Source organism: Felis catus, chromosome A1 (genome assembly GCF_018350175.1).
Source record: "Felis catus isolate Fca126 chromosome A1, F.catus_Fca126_mat1.0, whole genome shotgun sequence".
NCBI classification, from domain to species: Eukaryota; Metazoa; Chordata; class Mammalia; order Carnivora; family Felidae; genus Felis; species Felis catus.
The window spans coordinates 157227574-157250645 of NC_058368.1; the positions used below are offsets into that span (position 1 = coordinate 157227574).

The 23072-nt window shown below is 36.5% G+C and overlaps 1 protein-coding gene across 3 annotated transcripts in view; it reads left to right on the plus strand.

Annotated features, from left to right (window-relative positions):
* The window catches only part of ARSK (arylsulfatase family member K), a 45459-nt gene extending 28904 nt beyond the window's left edge, over nucleotides 1-16555 (plus strand). For all 3 annotated transcript variants that reach the window (XM_023258567.2, XM_023258569.2, XM_023258570.2), the window contains 4 exons: nucleotides 2272-2443; nucleotides 5966-6190; nucleotides 14050-14274; nucleotides 16037-16555. In XM_023258567.2, coding sequence (XP_023114335.2) covers nucleotides 2272-2443; nucleotides 5966-6190; nucleotides 14050-14274; nucleotides 16037-16338 — 924 coding nt within the window. In that variant the 3' untranslated portion in view covers nucleotides 16339-16555. The remainder of the gene's footprint in view (nucleotides 1-2271; nucleotides 2444-5965; nucleotides 6191-14049; nucleotides 14275-16036) is intronic.
* Nucleotides 16556-23072: the final 6517 nt, after the last annotated feature.

Genomic DNA, 23072 nt, shown 5'->3' on the forward strand with positions numbered 1-23072 from the left:
CCCCTCCCCCACTCATGCTCTGTCTCTGTCTCTGTCTCTCTCAAAAATAAAAATAAACATTAAAAAGAGAGAGAGAGAGAGAGAGAGAGAGAGAGAGAAACTAAAAGATACTCTCTTAAGATTGCAGGCAGTCCTCACCTGCCACAGGTCAGGGTGGTAAAAGTGACCATGCAAGCTGAAACTGTACAAAGAGATCTCAATAATCAACTGAGAAAATGACTATTTTTCTAGGACTCCTAAATACATTTGTCAAAACATTAAACCTCTCTTCTTGGTTATAAATATATAGGGAAATGAAAAAAAAAATAGTAACACTAATGTTTAATGCACTAATGTTTAATAACTAAAAACACTAGAAACTGAGAATTAAAGTATTTTGTGTCTTTGTAAAAAAAAAACAAATCAGGAGTTTGAACAGTGCTTGCCTGCTCGTTGTATAACAAGACATGGAGCAAGCAGCTCTACGTCTTGGCAGATTGTCATATTCCTTTCTAAACATGGATCACCTTCCAACATTTTACCCTTTGCACTTTCAATGTCATGATAAATTTCTGAGAGTTCCTTTAAGGTACAGATTTTTGCTAGTGTCACTTTCCCTAGGACACGCTCATCCTTTTTTGCAACGGCCTTCCTCCTTTATATCCACCGGTGTGTCTTCGCCAAGCTCCTCTGGCTGCACAGCTAGAGTGTATCAAATGGCAGCAGTGTCAGCATTCTCAGATTGGCTACTTTTTCTATAACTCTAATTAATGTTTGATTCAAATTTCACGTCTAGTGTTACCACTTTTTCATTTTTTTTTTTTTACTCTACATTTATCTCTTTTGGTAAGTCCCCTCTTTTGATTATCCATTTTTGCAAAACGTCACGTGGATTTATCGCTGGGAGGCAAGGAGGCAGCACAAGGATACACTTTGCTGAGGGTACATAACTGAAGAAAAGATGTGCAGTGACCAATCACTGACAGACGCTTTTAAAAATGACCTGATTAGTCACTGATTTGATACACATCTGTAATTTACATAGTGATTTGTAGACTAAAGAGCTAGCAGTATTTGTGAAATTTTGCGCTTTATGCAGTATAATTACAGTTAATGTACTTTGGTAACTAAAATTTGAACTGTGTGTTGAGGGACTGGTATTCCTTAAACTGTGGTAACTGAAATCCATACACATCTGGACCATGCAAATGAGGACTACCTGTGTTATGAAACGTGTCAAGTTAAATTTAAGTTCGTACCTAATCAGGGGGTACCTGGGTGGCTTAGTCAGTTAAGAGTCTGACTCTTAATTTTGGCATAGGTCATGATCCCAGGCTCATAGGATGGAGCCTCATGTCAGGCTTTGCACTGAGCATGGAGCCTGCTTAAGATTCTGTCTGTCCCTCTGCCCCTCCTGGCTCTCACTCTCTAAAATTAAAAAACAAAAACAAAATCTCTAATCAAAAATGCTAGGGGCACCTGCCTGGCTCAGTCAGTAGAGCATGTGACTCTTGATTTTGGTATTGTAAGTTCAAGTCCCACATTGGGTGTAGAGATTACTTAAAACTAAAATCTTTAAAAAAAAAAAAAAAAAAAAAAAAAGGAATGTTTAGTGAACCCTGTTTCAAAGGAAACAATGTAAAATTTTTAGATACTTTATGTCTTCTGAAAAACCTGTATCTAGCTCTATCTTGAAAATTTTGTCTAGAATTAGTACTAGCCTAATGAACTGAATCAAATAACTTTTAAGTAAATTGCAAGTAGAAATTTGAGATTTTTTAGTTATATGACTAAAAAAAGAAATGTATGACTTAGGTCTATCTTTTCACCAAAACTGTAAGCATTTATATGTATTAAAAAGTTGTATTTGTTTTTAGCAAACATTTGGCTGTCTCACTCGATATTTGCATTTTTCTAGTGAACTGCTGGGAAAATGATCTAGATTCTCAGGTTGCTGATTCTGGAATTTTGAGTTGATCACACACTATGTTAAAAAGCTTGAATACTTTTTCTGGACTAGAATAATGCCTAATATAGCTCATGTTTATTATTGTCATGTATAATTATAAAATAATTTTTATAACTGTCTCACTATATATGCAAGTATCAGTATACACCTTTTGTTGTTACTATGAATATTAACACTTTGTTCCTAATTATGTATTTGATTTACTTTTACATAACTCATAATTATTCTCTTCTACTATCCTAAGTAATTAAGTCAGTCTAGTTCACCATACATACTTGTTGGAGGAGAAGAATATTACTACCTTGTTTTTCTCTCCTTTTTAGGTATCTTATGATGCCATCAAAATCCCCAAGTGGTTACCTCTGTCTGAAATGCACCCTGTAGATTATTACTCTTCTTATACAAAAAACTGCACTGGAAAGTTTACAGAAAAAGAAATTAAGAATATTAGGGCCTTTTATTATGCTATGTGTGCCGAGACAGATGCCATGCTTGGTAGGTGGTATATTTAATAAGCAATTAAATGAAGAAAATGTATAATATTTTTCCAATAAACTGTGATCATGCTGGTTGGTGACTTGTATGAACTTCCTCAGATAGTGTTTTATAACAGTTGCTTAGATGCTAAAAACTTAAAATTATAAAAATCTTGACACATTAAAAATTGGATAATGTGCATTATTAATTGTGGAATAAAAAGCCTTTTCTATCTTGATTATTCATAAATTAAGAAATGCTCAGATTTGTTCATAAAGATAGGAGCATACAAGGCTAGTATCTGCTTGAAACAAAACTTTTTACCTGCTTTAAACAGGAATCAGTGTTTAACCAAACAGAGGGACCCATGTGACAGGTAATTGTAAGACAGCTTAGGTTCTAAGTGGCCCTAAGTGTTTAGTCACAGATTCTTGTGACTTCTCCCAAGCTTGTAATAACTTTGAGACAAAACCATTCTTCCCAGGCCCTTTAGAGCAAGGTTTAACTAAACCTGACATCAGTTTCCCATCAGTGTATTCTGGTCCAGAATCATATGGAGTTTCCTTCCCTAGCTTATCTCAAGACCCTCCCTGGTTCCATAAGATGCCTATCAAGAAAGTGTTTTGTCTACTCATTTGTAGAGTTACTTGATGGCCATTTCTAATTTAGATTGGAGAACCCTTGGTTTAAAAAGAAATTATTTTTCTAACAAGTTATTTTTCATATTTTGCTATACTGTGGAGTGGAGCAGAATTGCTTTAGTGAAATGCGGGAAGCACCTCTTCTGTACAAAGTATACTTTGAGAGTGAAGGAGTGGCTGTTTCTTAAAAAGCATTCATTGGGCAAAAATAGAAAAGTATAAAACAGAAAGCAAAAAAGATATGGGTAAATTATTTATATATAGTGAGTATAATATGATTTAAAAGTCCTAAGGATCTTCCAAGTACTCAATCTTAAATGTAAATGAGATTTTAAGTAAATTTCTTTCATCCTCACATTTTCTGATGTTTGTGAATATTGACCCATTTGCACCCTGGAAATTGCTTCTTAAAGTTTGCAGCTATCCATTCATCTGTATCTACTAAGGTGAAATACTTTATATATATAATGTCGCTGCAGGGAGTGTGGGAATACCTCTTGAAGTCTCTTCAGAGAAAAAAAATGCAGCAGCAGCTCACTTCTAGTTACAAAGTTTATGGAATATGGTGTATCTTGTTAAATCCACAAAAAACACTAAGCTCTTGGGACACCTGGGTGGCTCAGTCAGTTAAGCCACTGACTCCTGATTTCGGTTCAGGTCATTATCTCACAGTTTGTGAGTTCCAGCCCTGTGTCAGGCCCTGCCCTGACAGCTCAGAGCCTACTTGAGATTCTCTCTCTTCTTCTCTCTCTGCCCCTCCCCCACATGTGCTCATGCTTTCTCTCTCAAAATAAATAAATAAACTTAAAACAAAAAACACTAAGCTCTTTTTCCACCTCAGGGCCTTTATATTTGCTTTTCACCTCTGCCTGGAATACTTTTCCATTTGTTTTTTAAAAAAAAAATTTTTTTAATGTTTATTTATTTTTGAGACAGAGAGACAGAACATGAGCAGGGGAGGGGGCAGAGAGAGAGGAGACACAGAATCCAAAGCAGGCTCCAGGTGCTGAGCTGTCAGCACAGAGCCCAATGTGGGGCTCAAATTCATGAACCTCAAGATCATGACCTAAGCCGAAGTTGGACGCTTAACCGACTGAGCCACCCAGGTGCCCCTCCATTTGTTTTTTACATGGCTGGCTATTCTCAGTCTTAAGTTCTCAGCTCAAGTATCACCTCCTCAGGGATGTCTTCCCCACCACCATAAGTTAGTATACCAGCCCCACCATCCTGCTTACTCTATACCTTATCATCCTGATTGTTTATATAATCTTTAATTATTAAGTTTATTTACTTGATTACATCTGCTTCCCTTGAACAATGAGAGCCTCATGAGAGCCGTGACTTCAGTCTTATTCAGAATTGCAACATCCATGCCTAGCTTTGTATCCATGATGCCTGGCACATAGTAAGAACTCAGGAAACATTTACTGAATGAGGATAAACATCATTTACAACCTGTTGTTGTAACTACAGTTGTATACAAGTTGTTGGGGCCTTGGAGGAGAGCAATTCAGTCTACCTGGAGAAGCAGGGAATGTTTCACCTGGAAGACAATACTTGAATTAGGTCATAAAAGAAGAATGGGAATCTGCCAAGTAGCTAGCAGGAGAAAAGGCATTCAACACAGATGAAGGCAGAGTGTGTGCAAGAAAGTCTTAACTAATTATTATTAGTTCAGGGAATTCTAAGTAATTTAGGACTATAAAAGGTAAAGGCTTAGGGGTAGCTGAAGGTGCTGAGCTTGCTCGGGAATTACACAATGGAAAGTTTTGAAAAAGTTTTAAGGTGAGGTGTGACATGATCAGATATTTTAGAAAGATAGCCACCAGAGTGGTACAAGGTGTGTGTGTGTGGGGGGGGGGGGGGGGATGGGGGCAAAGGAGACCAGTTAGGAAGCCATTACAGTTGTCCAGTTGAAAGATCCTGATGGTCTGTATTCGGTAAATAACTCCATAGAGCAGTGGGTCTCAGTTCTGACTGGACTTCAAAATCACCTGTGGATTTTGTTTTTAATAATACAGACCCCTGTAGGCCAGATTCAGGAACTGTCAAAAGCAGGAGGATTCCTCCCTGGACTATGCCTTACTGCAATTCTCTTAATTACAATGAAGAGGAGAGGGGGCACCTGGGTGGCTCAGTCGGTTAAGCATCTGACTTTGGTTCCAGGTCATGATTTCATGGTTCGTTGAGTTTGAGTCCCACATCCGGTGAGCTTGAGCCCTGCTTCTCTTTCTCTTTCTCTCTCTTTCTCTTTCTCTCTTTCTCTTTTTCTCTTTCTCCCCCTCCCTTCCTCTGCCCCTTGTGGGATTCTCTCTCTCTCTCTCTCTCTCTCTCTCTCTCTCTCTCTCTCTCTCTCTCTCTCAAAAAACAGTGATCTAATGATTAAGAGGACACTAATAGACAGGGACTAGTCACAGGAATTTTACTGTCCAGTTATTCCCTATCCAAGAATATGCTAAGTCTGACCTGCAAATTGAGGATTTCGAGAAAGGGTAGCAGGGAGGAGTTCTGATTTCCCACTGGGCAGAAATTGTGGAGTGGCGGTAATATCAGTCCTTTCATTGTCTGAGACATGTGCGGTGCTGACATCTAGAGTTGTTTCTCTTTTTTCATTCAAGTCACTAAGGGGGAAAAAAATTGCCCAATCTCTGACAGAAACATAGAAAGCAAGCCAGCATAATCTCCAGATAAAGAATCTTATTCTATTGGTTCTATATTTTCTCCTTCCTCTCTCTAGTCTGTCAGCTGAGGAGCAGGAACATGAAACTTGGCATAACTTACTAGATGACACTCAGATGTTAAGAATTATCCTAACAAACTCCTGCAAGTTAGGGTTGTTATAAACTTCCTGTGATAAGACACAAACTAAAAGCTAACTAAGACTTGATTTGTATTGTAGGAGAAATTATTTTAGCTCTTCACCAGTTAGACCTTCTTCAGAAAACTATTGTCATATACACCTCAGACCACGGAGAACTGGCCATGGAACATCGTCAGTTTTATAAAATGAGTATGTATGAAGCTAGTGCTCATGTTCCACTGTTGATAATGGGACCAAGAATTAAGGCCAACCTACAAGTATCAAATGTGGTTTCTCTTGTGGATATTTACCCTACTATGCTTGGTAAGTAACACAATTCTGTAAATATTTATTTGTAATGATATTGGAAAATGATTAAGCAAAAATACAGGCTTTGCTGACTTGTTCATAACCTTGAGCAATTTTAAGTGAGTCAAATCCACATCTAAAAAATGAGGATAATACTCCTCAGGATCCTGTAACCTTCATACTCTACAGTTATTTTTCCCTTCAAAAGATTCACAATCAGGACATGACTATACAGTAGGCACCAAAGATATTCAGGTTCATAACTTTATAGATATGATTTGTGTATCATTTGATTCTCTACCACTACCTCTCAAAAGTATAAGCATTTCCCTTCTGGATTATTCCATCCACTTTGAAACTACTAATTTTGTACAGTATTATAGAAAAGTCTCTTAACTGTAATGTATGCACATATTGCTCCTCAGAATCTTTAGATTGTTCTGTGCTATGTGCTTTACTAGCTTCTTAATGTCTATACGCATAATGATAGGTCAAGAACAGCAACATTTGGATAGAGGTAGTTAACGGTTTTTGTGAAGATAACAGAACAACACCATCATCAAATTCAGAGGAAATTATATAGAACTGTTAATCTCTTCTAATTTAGCAGAGTACTTTAAATTAAATAACATTTAAATACTGAAATTCTTCTGTTCTAAGGCACCATCAATTGCAAAAAGTACCATCTATTTATAAATAGGTTTTGGTGAAAGAAAAAGATAACACAACATATGTTTAATATGTATATATCAAAATGTGAAAGAAACATATATCTGAAAAGCAAAGACAGAAGAAAAGTTCTTTTTTTCTCCTTCCTTCTGGTACAGAGTATTTCCCTTCATTTAAGTAAACGCGACTCCAGGGTCTTAAATTTCTTTACAGTTGTTTTCATCGTTTTCTTTTCTCTTTTATTTCACATCACTTCTTGTATCTGAACACACTTCTTTGTTGTCCTTTTGTCTGGTGATATTTTTAATCTCTTCAGTTTCTTAGTTGTCATTTGCTGGCTCCCCTTTATCCCAAAGCAATTATCACACTTAGTCATATCTCTGCCACTTTCTTGCTCTATCAGTTTTCAGGCAACCCTTATTACTTGCTCATTTCTGTTTTGATAAGAAATGTATGTATGATTATGTATATTTGTGTCTGTCTTTTTATCATCTTTATAGTTTTGTGAATATGTGCTTCTTGATGGTGACATCTTTATAGTTTCCTCCTCTAGTTTTCTCTCCTGCAGAGGTCTCCCCACCCCACTTCCAAATTTGCCTTCTCTGTTTTCTTGAAGTACAGTGATCAAAAGTCCAAATGATTATGAAAGGTTGGGATGATTCGTTATCAGTGTTCCCTCAATATGTTTCATAGTGATATTTGACATTTTGTTTGTCTTTTGGACTCTAGCAGTTCAATAGACCATTATGCATAGGAAACTATCTGCAGTGAGTCTTAATCTATGCTTAGTCACTCTATCATCCAATATATTAGTTGGTTAATATGCTTTGCTTAATTCAATTTTCTTTAAACATTCTTTTACATTTGCCTACAGCACAAATTTTCTACTTTATAATTTTGATACACCATTATTACTACCTGCCATTTCATGCATCATAGAAGTTAAAAGTCATCTGCAAGATTTCACAATGTATTTACCTAACAGATTATATAAGAAAACACTAAATAAAGTTGGTTAGAATGAGGGAATTTATTACCCACTTAGAGGAACACCTGCCTATCCCTGGCTACTTTGTATTGCATGACAATAAGCATTTCCAAAACCAAACATTCCCGGAAACTCCTTGCATTCATTCCTTCCCTACTCTTCTGGAAATTATGTAAGTTCTCTCTGATTGCAAGCTTTTTCCCTACTATTTGTCAGTTAGTACAGATTTTTAAAACTTACAGTTCTGTGTAGATTTTTACTTATTTTTATCTTTTACTGATTCTTTGTGATGGACTCCTTCTGAATCACATTGCCCTACAGAATATATTTTATTAACGGCGTTTAGATCATGTGTTGATTAGACCTGCCCAACTAGAGTAAAGGAAGTGAAGGCAAAAATCAGTGTCTAATTCTAAAGTGGAAATTAACATCTTAAGGCTTAGCACAGTTTATAATATGTGTCATTACAAATATTTTTATTATCAAAAGGGAAAAGTTACATTTATGTGGTTGAGACAGGAAGGAGAATATCTGTGTATGTGTCTTTTTATATAAAACACTGAAACATCCTACGGACTGGATGTTAGCCAGAGATAAGGTAGAAAGAGAATGATGCATAGATGTACAGGAAGAATCTTATGTTGGAGCCAGGAAACAACATGGCAACATTAGCATTTATCTAAGATTAACCTTTTTACAAATGATAAAAGGTTAATATTTATAGAGCTCTTACAAATCTATAGGAAAAAGAGAAATACCCTACTAAAAAATTGACCAAAAGATATAAACAAACAACTCACAATAGAAGATACACAAATGGCCAAGATACTTTAAAGATTCAAACTTGGTAGAAAAATATTAAAACGAAAAGATATCAATTTTCTTTCACATATAGAGTTTGCAAAGTTTAAAAAGAATTAAAAAATCTTATTTTGGAAATAGGCCTTCTCTTATTCTGCTTTTGGGAGTATAAACTGGCACAGATTTTCTGGAGGCAATGTGGCATTATGTTCCAAATTACTCAGAGATGTGCACACTTTTTGACCTAAAAATTCAAATTTTAGAAAATAACCTATAACTATATACAAAGATTTATCGGGGCACCTGGGTGGTTCACTTGGTTAATCAATCGACTCTTGGTTTCAGCTCAGATCATGATCTCACAGGCATGGGATCAAGCCCCATGGGGGGGGGGGGGCTCCACTGGCAACATAGAGCCTGCTTGGGATTCTCTCTCCCTCTCTCTCTGCCCCTCCTCCACTCATGTAGATGCTCTATCTCCCAAAATAAATATCAAAAAATAGTAAAATAAAATTTAAAAATAAAATTTAAAAAATTAAAATGAAATTAGTCAGGGCTAGAAGAGTTTAAAGCTACCTCAGTGAGAATTAACTTAAAAATTAGATTTGTGGGGACAGTAAATTCTATTTCACCTCTGCTTAATAAATAATATACACAAATTGGAATAACGTATCTACAAGTCACTTCTTATTTTGTGATTCTGCTAACCAATTAGGAGTTTACAATAGATACAAGACAATCTATTCTTAGGATTTGAAAAGCCCTCACTTTATTAGTTTAACCATAGCTGTATTATCTTGCATGAATCTAAATTACACACAGAGTATGAGATTAAATTTTTAGATCAAAGCCTCAAGCCAGACATCCTCTTCCCTTCCAGTCTATTGGATCTCATAAATATCATATAAAAGTTGGTGATTCAAAAAACCTCAAATAGGATATTCAATAGGAAAACCCAGCTGGGTTTCCTGTTTTAATAAACCTACCTTACTATGAAGAGGCTGTTCAAATTTAAGAGGCTACAATGCTTTTATTAAAAAGTCTGAATATACAAATAGTTTTTAAAAGGTATTTAATGACACCTGAAGCTAATATTGCACTCTATGTTAACTAGCTAGAATTTAAATTAAAACTTGGAAAAACATAAAAGTTACTTTAAAAGAGATTTTTTCTTTTCTATAAAATGATATTTTATGATAAAGTGGGTATTCTTAGTGTGTTTATCTTAGTAGGTGCTTTGTGGTATACTCTCACATTATCATTTCTAATACTGGCAGAAAAGTGCCATTTTTATGGACAAGAAGTCTTTATACTATTAAAGTTGATACCATTTCAGAGATTATTCTTTAAAAATACTCCCCCATTTTCTTCTCTAATAACCTAGTACCAACATCTTTTGGCTCAGTTAGAAATGAAAGTAAATTAAAATTGTTTTAACTTTAAACTTATTTTCATGTGAATTTTTTTCTTTTAAAAGTTGATCTTTTTTGTAAAACACCTGCTTTCCTCTCATATGAAAGGTAAATCCATGTTTTTTGGATTGTGAAAATATAATTATATAAAAATGCAGTTGTGTTTGAAAGAGTAGTTAATTGCTAAGCATTCAAACTGCAAACCCATCCTTGTTACAAGATCTTAATGGAGGGTTGGGAGAAGCATTCCACACAGACTTTTTTTTTTTACCTAAAAAATATTGCAAAGTTGAATAACTACAGTAAAGTAAGACTTGTGTTGTAGTCCTGAAGAATCCAGAGATCCTGGAGTCAGACTGCCTAAATTCAAATCCCTCCTTCAGTGTTGGCCTGGGGCAAGTTACTTAACATCTGTGGTCTACAGTTTTCTTATCAATAAAATGTAAATAATAGTGGGTAACGCATAGCTTAGAACAATGACTGGAACACTGTAAACAATTAAATGTTAGGCATTATCATCACTAGTATTTTTTATTCTTGGGTATGCCCTCAAAAATGTACACAGTTGGCATCATTGCCATACCAGTCTAAAACTTTATCTACTCATATGGTCAGGAAGAAATATATCGAGGCGCCGGGGTGGCTCAGTCGGTTAAACATCCAACTCTTGACTTCCGCTCAGGTCATAATCTCATGGTCATGGGATCGAGCCCCTCATCCAGCTCCATGCTCAGTGCAGAGCCTGCTTGGGATTCTCTCTCTCCTCCTCTCTCTGCCCCTCCTACATTCAAGTGTGCGTGCTCTCTCTCTCTCTCTCAAAATAAATAAATAAACTTTAAAAAAAAAGAAATATAATCTTATCTCTCTTCAGGAGACCATTATATATATATATCCAGGTCTGCATTTTTCCCCATTTATTTATTATTTTAATTTTAAGGCACTTTATTAAGAATCCTGCAGTTACTTTTCATCTTTCTTATGCTACCAACAAAGATGAAACTTACTAAAATGTAATTAGAATGACAGATTTGCTAGAAGAAAAAAAATTACGAAAAATAGTTTTAAGCAAAGATCAAAGAACTTTTGGAAATGCAGTTTAAACTAAAGTGCTTTTGAGGAAACCATTAATATATGAGAAGTGAATACCCAGTTTCCTGAGGCACAGAAAAGTAAATAAATATGTATTTATTAAATACGGTGGATGTTTGATATGGCTTTTATTCTTCACCAGTTTACAAAGGTATATTATACTACTACTAATAGATTGGAAATAATTCGCCATTCTCTCTTTCCTGGACTCCTACAGTAGCTTCCTGATGTCTACCTACCTCCTGCTCATACCACCTTCAGTCATTTCACCACGCAGTAGTCACCGTGAGACATGTCATGCTTCTACTCAGAATCCTCTACTGGCTTCCCATTTCACACAGAGTGAAAATTCAAAATCTCTTATTGCGCTTGAGATTCTAACATGATATCTTCCCTCTCCTAACTCCTCTTTTACAATTTCATCCATCACTTAGACTCTGCTGCAGCCATTCAGGGCTCCTTGGTGTCTGGGGAATGAACTAAGCAGGTTCCTGCCTCAGGGTCTATACATATGCTATTGCCTGGGGGGTTGCTCTACCACCCCCATCCCCCACCCCACCCCCACCCCCAGATATCTTTAGGACTCAGCCTAGCCCTTCCTCAGGGTTTAAATGGCACTTTCTCAGAGAGGCTTCCCTGAACACACTATATAAAATAGCACCTGAACACATACTCGACATCCTTCTCTGTCTCCTTTCCTCTGCTTTCTTCTTCTTCATTGCACCTAGCACCATCTGACATGTTTATTTGTCTCACCATGTTAGAAGGTAAGCTCCAGGAGAGCTAACTGCTTTGTCCTCTGTTGTTTCCTTACACCTGGAATAGCACCTAGTTTATCGAATGAATTTAAAAAATATTTACATGCACTCTTATCCCAGTTTACTACTGACTTCTCATAAACTTAGGAGACCCATGTAAATTTTCTTAGTCTTACGAGCTTCTTTAGGAGAATGCAGCCTGGAATAAATCTGAAATAAAGTATTTCTTTTTTTTTTTTTTAACTTTATTTGAGAGAGAGCGAGAGCGTGCGCATGTGCACGCATGCGTGCGCACAGACACACACACACACACACACGCATGCTTGTATCAGCGGAGGGGCAGAGAGAGAGAGAGGGAGAGAATCCCAAGCAGGCTCCACACTTAGCACAGAGCCCAATGTGGGGCTTGATCTCACGACCATGAGATCATGACCTGAGCTGAAATCAAGAGTCAGACGCTCAACCAACTGAGCCACCCAAGCACCCCTGAAACAAGGTATTTCTAAGTATCAAAGGTTATTAAAATGCTGAATACAGGGACTTCATGGGCCTAGGTATATGCCAATTGGTCCTTGCTTTCCAATCATCTTCCAAGTCCTCTTCTGTGGCCTCCCAACGGCTACCATGCAGACCAGCCTGTTCCCTCGATACTTGGGTTCCTTACGGTAAGACCTCACAGTAGTAGCCTACTGTCTTGTAGCTCAAGTGAGTTTTATCTCAGGCTGTTCCTTTGTCTCATGCACATCCTCCTTAATGTCTTTGTTCCTTTTGTTTTTAACCAGTTATCTCTGATCTTTCTTTTTCTTTCTTACTTTCTTCCTCAAAAAAATCCATAATTATGATTGGTTGGCAGAAGATCAGTACTTATAAAATGCCCCTCCCAAGGAAATGGAGGATACAGATTTTTAAATTACATCATATGTAAAACATGCACCTTCAGAAAATTTATAGAGGTTTTTGTCTACTTCCTTATTCTCCTTTAATTAACCTATTTTTCCTCAAATACTTACAGTCAAGTTAATTTTCCTATTCAATTTTGCTTAACTCCTAGAATTGCAGACATATTACTTCCTATTTTTTATTGAAAATATTTAATTATACCTAAAAACCATGGAACATGGAAACTAGAAAAGGGGTGGAGAGGCAAGTACAAATCATTTTGGAACTGTCCCAAGTACCCAGCCATAATTAATGGTAATTTTTCTATAGGAAAAAGACAGTTTGAGTTCCAAATACTGTAAGAGAAAGAGAGACACACAGAGCATGAGTGAGGGAGGGGCAGAGAGAGAATGAGACACAGAATCTGAAGAAGGCTCCAGGCTCTGAGCTATCAGCACAGAGTCCAACACGGGGCTCGAACTCACCGACTATGAGATCATGACCTGAACCAAAGTCGGACGCTCAACCGACTGAGCCACCCAGATGCCCCAAAAAGACTTCTTTTTAAATTAGACATCTCTCATGCCTTATATATTTATATTTGATAAGGGAAAAATAAATTATTTTTTCCTAAATCAGTATAATCCAGGATTTCCAACATATGTTCTGCAAAATACTAGCCCCTGAAGATGCTACTTGAGAGTAAAATATTATGTCATCAAATAACTTTGAGACACATGGCATACCACCATTAAAGGTTTATGAGCTACATCAGCAATACATTTACATCTACAAAAAATTTACCTGTTTGATTTTAATCCTTGGTTGTAAACATGTATGACTACTAAGCCCCTTTTTCATATAGATCTTATTAATATCTGGTAGAACAAATGTGAGAAGCAACTGTGATCATTTATCATTCAGAAATAAATGACTGATTAAATAATATCTGTTGAGGATTTCCTATCAGGCACTGTTCTCAGAATTTTACATAAGTATCACATTTTCGCCTAATATAAGCCTTTGAAGTACAGGTGTGATTATTATTCCCCTTTTACAAACGAGGAGATTGAGTTTTGGAGTGGTTAATATCATGCCCAAGGTCACATGGGTAGTGAAGTAAGCATTTACTTCAAATAGACCTATGCAGTCTATTTACAAAATCCATATATGGTCTTTTGTCTCTGCAACCTTTGATGATGTCATATGTGAATGTTTCAACTAATAACTAGTAAAAGAATAAGTTATTTTAAAATATTGTGTTATTTTGTTACATAGATATTGCTGGAGTTCCTCTGCCTCAGAACCTGAGTGGATACTCGTTGTTGCCATTATCATCAGAAACGGTTAAGAATGAACCTGAATTCAGAAACCTACATCCACCCTGGATTCTAAGTGAATTCCATGGATGCAATGTGAATGCTTCCACCTACATGCTTCGGACTAACCAGTGGAAGTATATAGCATACTCTGATGGTACTTCAGTATTGCCTCAACTCTTTGGTAAATCTGTTGATATGTTTTTGTAAGTGTGGTATTATATGTAATGAGTTGACCTATACAGTGTTGTTCAAGAGATCTAGTAATCTTTAGTTAAATGCATAAATCTCTGTTGCTTTTTGTGGCAGGACAGTCTACAAATGGTTGCCCATTTGAGGTGAAGCTTCTTTGTAAGTCATCTGAATTCCACAGCAAGTGCCCTAAAACTTCTGATCTGAGTTTCAAGATTGAAACCACTGTTTTCTCTGATCAACGTGTCTTCTCATATTCATGCTTATCTGTCTCAAACAGTGGTCATCACCCTCTCATTATAATCATGGTTTTAGCTATTCTGGAGAAATAACCCTTATATGTTGTGGAGCCTGACGTTCTACCTCTATCATTTAATGTTTGCCTCAACTCTACAAGATGACACCATTATCCTTATTTTGTAGAGAAGACCAGGGGTTAAATGGACTCAGATACCAATGAAAAATCTCATAGCTAAGTGGCAGGGCTGGGATTTTAACCCAGGTCTAAGTTGCAAAATCCATGCTCCTTCCACTCCACAAAGATGCCTGCTAGCTTCACTACTCTATGAATTAATCTTAAAACAACATTATTAAATTAAGGCTTTACTCACCCTTCGCCCCCTTTTCACACAAAATACACCATTATTAATATTCTTTTCTCCCTAAGTTTCCTTTCCAGTTACAAATGTCAAAATTATTAATTCCAAATAATTCTTCAGGGACCAAACTGATTGGCCTATGCCTCTCCCCATAACTGTAAGAGCAGGAGATTCTCGGCTTCAAAAGGAAGTCCTTAAATTTTTATCCTGATGAGTCTTGGACATGTCTTGCTCATTCATTGGCCATGTTCTACAAAAAGCAGATGTAACAGTCAAAGGACCAGTGAGTGAGCCTACCTTTCCTATATTCTCTGGGGTTTATTGACTGCTTTCCCTGACCAAAGAGGTGCCATCTGAAGTCACCTAACAAAGTCACAAATGTCATTAGGGCTCTTCTGGCAAATGCACTCAAATAGGCCCAGAGAGGTTTTTTCCTCAACATGTAATGTTCATTTATTATCTCAAGTAAATTGTCATAAGATCTTTAACTTGGTATTTTTCCAATTAGATCGGCATCCCAGTTATGTCTTCCTTTTACCTAGGTAAAAAGGATATTTGTGTTCTGAAAATATTTATCATTTTCTTGATGGTAGCAGTTAAGATACATCATTATTTCCATGGCTATTTGCTCAGTGGACAGTATTGACAAATCTAACTTTCAAAAATCGGAGCACAAGAGATGCTAAAATATATAGAAAACCAGGAGTAAGTGAAGTTGGGAAAAATAGGCCTTGACCATATAAAGAATTCTTATGTCTGGCAAGTTTGGGACTGCTGAAATGGGACAATATAAGCATTACTATTTTTTTTTTTCTATGTATGTCAAAGTAAGCAAGGCATGAAAACCAGGAAGAATTAGGGCTAAGCCAGCTTACTAGTGATAAGAGTTTGACTTATTTCTGCCATCCAGGAATGGGTAAGAAAAAAATTGGGACAGTAGAATGGTGGTAGGAAGATAATCTGGACATGCATTTAGAGGAGTGTTTAACTTTTGGTATATTATTTTACCATTAATACTATCTTTCATCTTATACTAAAAGGAACTGAAAATAAAAATAAATTCAAATACATTATCTGTCATAGAGTGATGACATTCTAAAAAATGTTTCTGTAGCAGATAAATATTTTGACCGGTATTTAATTTTTTTCTTTCAGATCTTTCCTCGGATCCAGATGAACTAACAAATATTGCTACAAAATTTCCAGAGATTACTTATTCTTTGGATCAAAAGCTTCGTTCCATTATCAACTACCCTAAGGTTTCTGCTTCTGTCCACCAATACAACAAAGAAGAGTTTCTCAAGTGGAGACGAAGTGTAGGGCAAAACTATTCAAATGTTATAGGGAACCTCAGGTGGCATCAGGACTGGCTGAAAAAACCAAGGAAGTATGAAAGTGCAATTGATCAGTGGCTTAACACCCACTCTAATCCAAAAAAAAATCTGAACAAAAGTTAGAAAATAATGTTCTAGAGCAACATACGGAGATATGCTAAGAGATCGTGATTAATTTTTATGTCTGTTCTAATACTTACTGATTTTTGGTTACTTTTAAAGAATGTATTCTATTTTAGGGGCACCTGGGTGGCTCAGTCGGCTAAGCGTCCGACTTTGGCTCAGGTCGTAATCTCGCGATCTGTGGGTTCAAGCCCCACATCAAGGCTCTGTGCTGACAGCTCGGAGCCTGGAGCCTGCTTCGGATTCTGTGTCTCCCTCTCTCCCCCCTCCCCCTCTCATGTACGTGCTCTCTCTCTCTCTCTCTCTCTCTCTCTCTCCCTCTCAAAAATAAATAAACATTAAAAAATTTTAAGAATGCATTCTATTTTAAAATAAAATACTAACCATTATAGAATTATATATTTTCAAAAATGATTACTATCCAGACCTCATTCTTAACAACTTAATGGAGGTATTAAAAAGATGGAAGCAAGTAGTATAATATAAAGTTATGTTCCTGTGAATAATATGGAATATAGAGTATCTTAACAATTAGAATTACTTACAAACCATTAAATAGTCATCTATGAGTACCTGATGGTGTCTGATGAGTTATTTGTATCTGATGGGACATAGACCATTTAGATGTATGTGGTGGTATTACTGTTTTTTTTTTTTAATAGGTAATATATACACAAGGTAAAAGTTTTAAAAGGCACAAAAGAGTTAACAATGAGCATGAAGTCTCCCTCCTTTCCCAGGTCCCCTTCCTGGGGCAACTACTGTAACCATCTTCCTAAGTATCCTTTTAGAGACATACCATACATCTATAAACAAACTTTGTATTTTTCCCCCCACACATAAAGTAGCTTACTATACAAAATGTTCTGCATATTGCTCTGTTTTTTTTCTCTCCCATTTAAAAATACCTAAAAGTGAAATTGCCGGGGCAGGATTGTATCTAGGAAAATTACAGCAAATTACCCCTAAAGAAGTTGTACCCATTAAAATTCTCACCAGCAATGCACTTCCTCACATTCTTTGCCAACCTGATAAAAATATATATTATTTTTATTTTTTTTAATTATGAGTAAGATCATATTTTCATATATTTCATAGCCATTTGAATTTCCTTTACTGTACTGTGATCTTTCTATTTCTATTCTTTGCCTATTTTTCTATTGGTTATTGCTCTTTTTTATTTTAGGCATGCTTTTAGATATTAGCTTCTTGTAAGAGAAGCTGCAAATATTTTTTTTCCTTTTTGTAATTTGTCTTTTGATGGAGTTCTGGTGTTTTTTACTTGTGGAAATTGGTATTTTCAACCTGTGGAAATTGGTATTTTCATGCAATCAAATTTATGAATCTTTGCTTTTATGGCTTTGGGATTTTATGTCATACATATTCTGAATGGTATTCTCCACTTTCCCCATTTACCTTCTTTTAGAGTTTTATTTTTTGACCTTAGATCTGCACCCCATCTGGAATGTCTTCCATAGTAGAGATCTAACTTTAGTTTGTTGTTTAAGATGGCAACCCAAATGACCTTTTATTGAGTAAACTAACATTTGTCCCATTAGTTAAAAAAAATGCCACTTCATTATATAACACCTTTTATTGAATAAATCATCTTTTTCTCTATTGATTTGAAATGCCATTTTATCATATTCCAAAGTCTCATTTATATTTGTGTCCTTTCAGAACATTTTTTATCTTCCAGTCGACTACTTTGTTTACTAATGTGGTAGTCAATATCTGGCCAAACTAGTCCTTTTCCAACACTTTTTCAGAGTTTCCCTGGATACTCTTGCTAACTTACGTTTCCCACACAAATTTAGAATAAGTTTGTCCAATTCAAAAGTGAAAAATCTTTTTAGTCTTTTTATGAAATCATATTAAATTTGTCACCTAGTTTAGAGAGAACTGACCTCTTTATAATCCTCAGTTACTTTAAAGACTATAGCACACTTTTCCCTTTCTTCAAGGCTTCTTTGCCCTCTCTCATAATATGCAAGCGTTCTTCATATGGATCGATTTTTTTCAGAGATTTTTAGAAAAGTGGGAACTTTTTAAAAAGATACTGCCTAGGCCCTACCCCACACCGATAGAATTAGAATTCCAGGGAACGCACCTGGACACTGTTTTATTCTTATTGTTCTGTGAAGCTCTCCAGCTGATGATCCTGAAGTGTAGGCAGAGATGAATTTATTCCTAGTTGCTTCATCATTTGTTGGTGGTATGCTATTTTAAGTGGACCTTTCTTCCATTATCTTTTCTAACTGGTTGTTTATGTATACAAATTCTATTTCTATATATTTGTTTTATGCCAAAAATATGATATTTTTTGGTACCAATAGTTTTTCAATTGGTATCTTATTTTTTTCAGTTAAAAAGCTGATCTGCAAATAATAATTTTACCTAACTTCCTTTTCAAACTGCCTTTGAAGTTTTCTTAATAAGCCAGTTCATCTCCTGTGTTTGCTATTCTTCAGTGACTTAGTATGAACTTATCTTTGCAGTTATGTATGAATTCCTGAGAAATAAACTTCACTTCAGATACATTTCGAAGTAAAACCCTTATGGAAAAGATCTCAATATTAAACTGTTGCGATTAAGATGAAAATACACAAATCTACCTCCCTAGTTAAGCCTAAAGAACATGAAATAGCTACTGTGTGGGTGAATATGCTAATTATAGGGGAAAAATCAATAATAATAGCAATGTGGTTCTGAAAAGATAGGCATGTGAAGATAAATATAATCCATCTTGTCCTACCCAAACTCTTCAAGATACATTCATTGTTACGATTTACCAAGCATACACATTGTTTTAAGCATATTAGATACAGAATCATACTTAGGTATAACTGAGTGTTTAAGGACAAAAGCTAATTCAAAATGGTATCTAACAACCATGAAAACAGAAAAAGAAGAAAAACTTAATGCCAGAATCTGAGAGAAACCCACACCAATTATAAACTAGATTGAAGACAATCTTTGGGCTTCCTTTTTACGACCTCTACCGCTACCACCGTAATTCCTGTCAGCCATAGTCTCTTGTTTGGAATTTTGCAATAGCCTCCTAAGAAGTCTCCCTGAGTCTGCCCCTGAACTTTCTTCAGTCTGTACTCAGCAGAGCAGCCAGAGTGATTCTATTAAGATACATCACATCCCTTCACTGGATACTCCAAACCTTCCACTGGTGTCCCATCTTAACTCTGTAAGAGCCAAAATCCTTACAAAGGCCTATAGCACCTGAACTACCTCGCTGCATGTTACCTCACAGACTGGCTCTCCTCCCACGTTCCCACTTTGTTCACTCTGTTCTGGCCACACTGGTATCCCTGTTGTTTTCCAGCATGCCAGGCATGCACCACCTCAAGACCTTCGTGCTTGTCAATACTTCCTGCTTGGCACACAGTTCTCCAGATTTCCGTACGGCTGTCTTTGCTACATCTTTCAGGTCATTGCTCCAATGCTACCTTCTCACACAGACTTCCCTGCTTTATTTTTCTCCATAGAAATTATTACCACCCAACATAGTATATGTTTTATATACATGATTTGCTTATACTGTCCCCTACCCCTCCTACCCCACTAGGATGGAAGTTCCATACAGGCGCAGATTTTTGTCCTTTTTGTTGCTTAAGGTATCCCAAGTGCCTGACACATAGTAGAAGATTAGTAAATACTTGTCGAATTAATTTTCTAGGAATTTGAGTTTTTCAGATAACACAATGGATTAGAAAACCAACACTTTAGGTAATGGCAGGGCAGAGCTGAAAAGGAGTACCCTTCTCAATAAAGCAGAGCCTTCCAAAAACAGTAAATTCTAGCAAAAGCCTGAACAAAAGGGTCAACAGAGGGACTTTCTATCCCTCTATGTTTGTCTTTTTCTGTGAAAAAGGCCAGATACTGAATTATTTTAGGCTTTGTGAACCATATGGTCTTTTTCACAACTACTCAGTACTGTGCTAGTAGCATGAAAACAGCAACAGACAATATGCAAACAGAGGAGCCTGGCTACTTTAGAATGAAACTTTGTTTACACAAACATAGGATTGGACCTGCGGGCCATAGTTTGCTAAGGCTAGTGTAGAACAATGGTTCACAACTTTACTGCAAACTGGATTTACCGGAGGCTATTTAAAATCTATTAATGCCTGGCTCCCACCTCCAACCACTGAGAGTTTGCAAAGCGCCCCAGGTGAGTCTAATGTGCAGTGAGATTTGGGAAACAAGGTTCTGAAAACTTGTTCTTCAAACCATAATCCAGAAACATCCACATCAACTGGGAGCCTTATACATTTTTATTTGTCCCTGTTAAAAAAAAAGAAATAAAACAAAATGGTGGATTTTGTATTTATCCTTTCTACTCTTTGTAGGTCTCCATCTCATTAAACCTAGGGCACCCTAATAAAAACTACTAGAAATGATGAAACTTGTTAAATGGCTACATATATAAAAATCAATACATAAGAATAATCACTAGATAAAAATGGGAATTAGGAAAAATATCTCACTCACATTAGGACAGTCTATAAAATAAATTTTAGCAAGAGGCCCAAACCTAGATAAAAAAATTATAAAGTTCTACTGACGTGTACAAACAAGATATGAACATGGAATGATAGTATGTTCTTGAATGGGAAGATCTTAAAATGTCACTGCTCCAGAACTAATGTAGAAATTTCATACAATCCTGATTTTAATCTCAGTAAGAATTTCTTTTTTAGGGGCGCCTGGGTGGCTCAGTCACATTGTGCGTTCAACTTCGGCTCAGGTCATGATCTCACAGTTCGTGGGTTCGAGCGCTGCATCTGGCTCTGTGCTGACAGCTCAGATCCTGGAGCCTGTTTCAGATTCTGCATCTCCCTCTCTGTCTCTGCCTGTCCCCCGCTTGTGGTCTGTCTCTCTCTCTCAAAACAAAACAAAACAAAAAACTCAATAAACATTTAAACAAATAAAGTTATAAGGCAGCATCCTAAAGAATTCTTAGGTCAAAAAATTATACTTCTATGCTATTTTTATAATACTTTTTAATGTTTATTTAGTTTTGAGAGAGGCAGAGAGACAAAGCACAAGTGGGGAAGGGGAAGAGAAGAAGGGAGACACAGAATCTGAAGCAGGCTCCAGGCTCTGTGCTGACAGCAGAGAGTCCAAACCAGGGCTCAAACTCAGAACCTTGAGATCATGACCTGAGCCAAAGTCAGATGCTTAAGCGACTGAGCCACCCAGGTGCCCCTATGCTACTTTTAAAATGAAAATAAGAAAACGTAGAACATATGACACAATCAGAACTATATTCAGAATATTTTTAGCCTTAGGCTCTTAATTATTAAGAGGAAATAAAAATAAACTGTTCAAGAAGTTAAACAACAAAATAAGTATCAATTTTGTAATATTTATAGTAAAGGATTGCCATCCTTCAATAATATTTTGAGAGTCTTGCTTTCCCATAGGAAAGGGAAAGTTGCAAGGAATATTCCTCCCACATTAACAAAAATCAAGAAAAAAAGGCTAGATCATCTAAACTTTTTTTGAGCCTATCAGTGACTAAGGTTGCAAGGCAACTGGTAAACTGAATTCAAAAGGGTGGCAAGTCCCTCTGAGAAGGTGATACACTCAAACTGGTCCACCTTTGGCAGAACATCAGGGGAGGTGGAGGTGGAAACCAGTAGCCCAAAGAGTGGATAACAAAACAACGGATACTTTGACAAATTCTTAAAGCCCAATGTGTGTGAAAATAACAACACAAATTCTGGGAGCCCCCACACAAGGGAAACCACCTCCACTCACGAACTTTTTTTCATAGACCTCAAGCAGCACTCATGAGAAAGATTGGGGGCAGGGCTGGAGACCTAATGGAGCCAGCCCCTCAGTGGGACAGGTGGACAAATGCAGAGTGGCTACCTCTGGAGGACAAGCACAGAACCTAGAACCTTAGGTTTTAAAAACATATGTCAAGTTTAACATCACTGGTATTGAGACAAACTAGCACTATATATGCCCCTGAAATGACATACTACGGACACATTATTACCTAGGTAGTATTTCAGCCCAAAAACTCTGACTCAGATTTAATTATGTGGAAACAAAAAGCAACGTTAGAGACATTCTACTAAACATGTATCGTGGACCCTTCAGACCTGTCAGAATCATGAAAGGAAAAAGAAAGGCTGGGAAACCGTTGTAGATTAAAGGCCACTAGAGGCATAATGCAATTAAATACAACCCATGACCCTTGATTATGCCCAGCAGTGGATCAAATAAACACAACTTTGTGAAATTTTTCAGAGAGAAGAAAAGAATCAAACTTCAAAAATGGAAAAAACAATGATCATGTTTACACCAATGAGGATCCAGAATGGCTTTAAGCTTCTCAACACACTTAAAATCCAGAAGGTAATGGAACAATGCCATCAAAATTCAGAAGGAAAATGTTTCCAATATAGAATTCTAACCCCAGCCAAGACTTCAGTTAAGCATGATGGTAAAATAAAGACATTTTCAGACATACAAGATCCCCCAAATATACCCTTTCTCAAGAAGCCACTGAAGATGCTTTCCACCCAAGGAGGGAAATAAAGAACAAAAAATACCCATGAAATTAGAAAGCAGGAAAAACAGCATGAGATAATGAAAGGAGTCTCTAGGATGATGGCAAAGGGAGATGCCTGGGTAACAGGTGTCCTGGAGGGCAAATGTGATTGAATCTACGTGACTCAGGTATAATAGGCACAGTGAGACTCTCC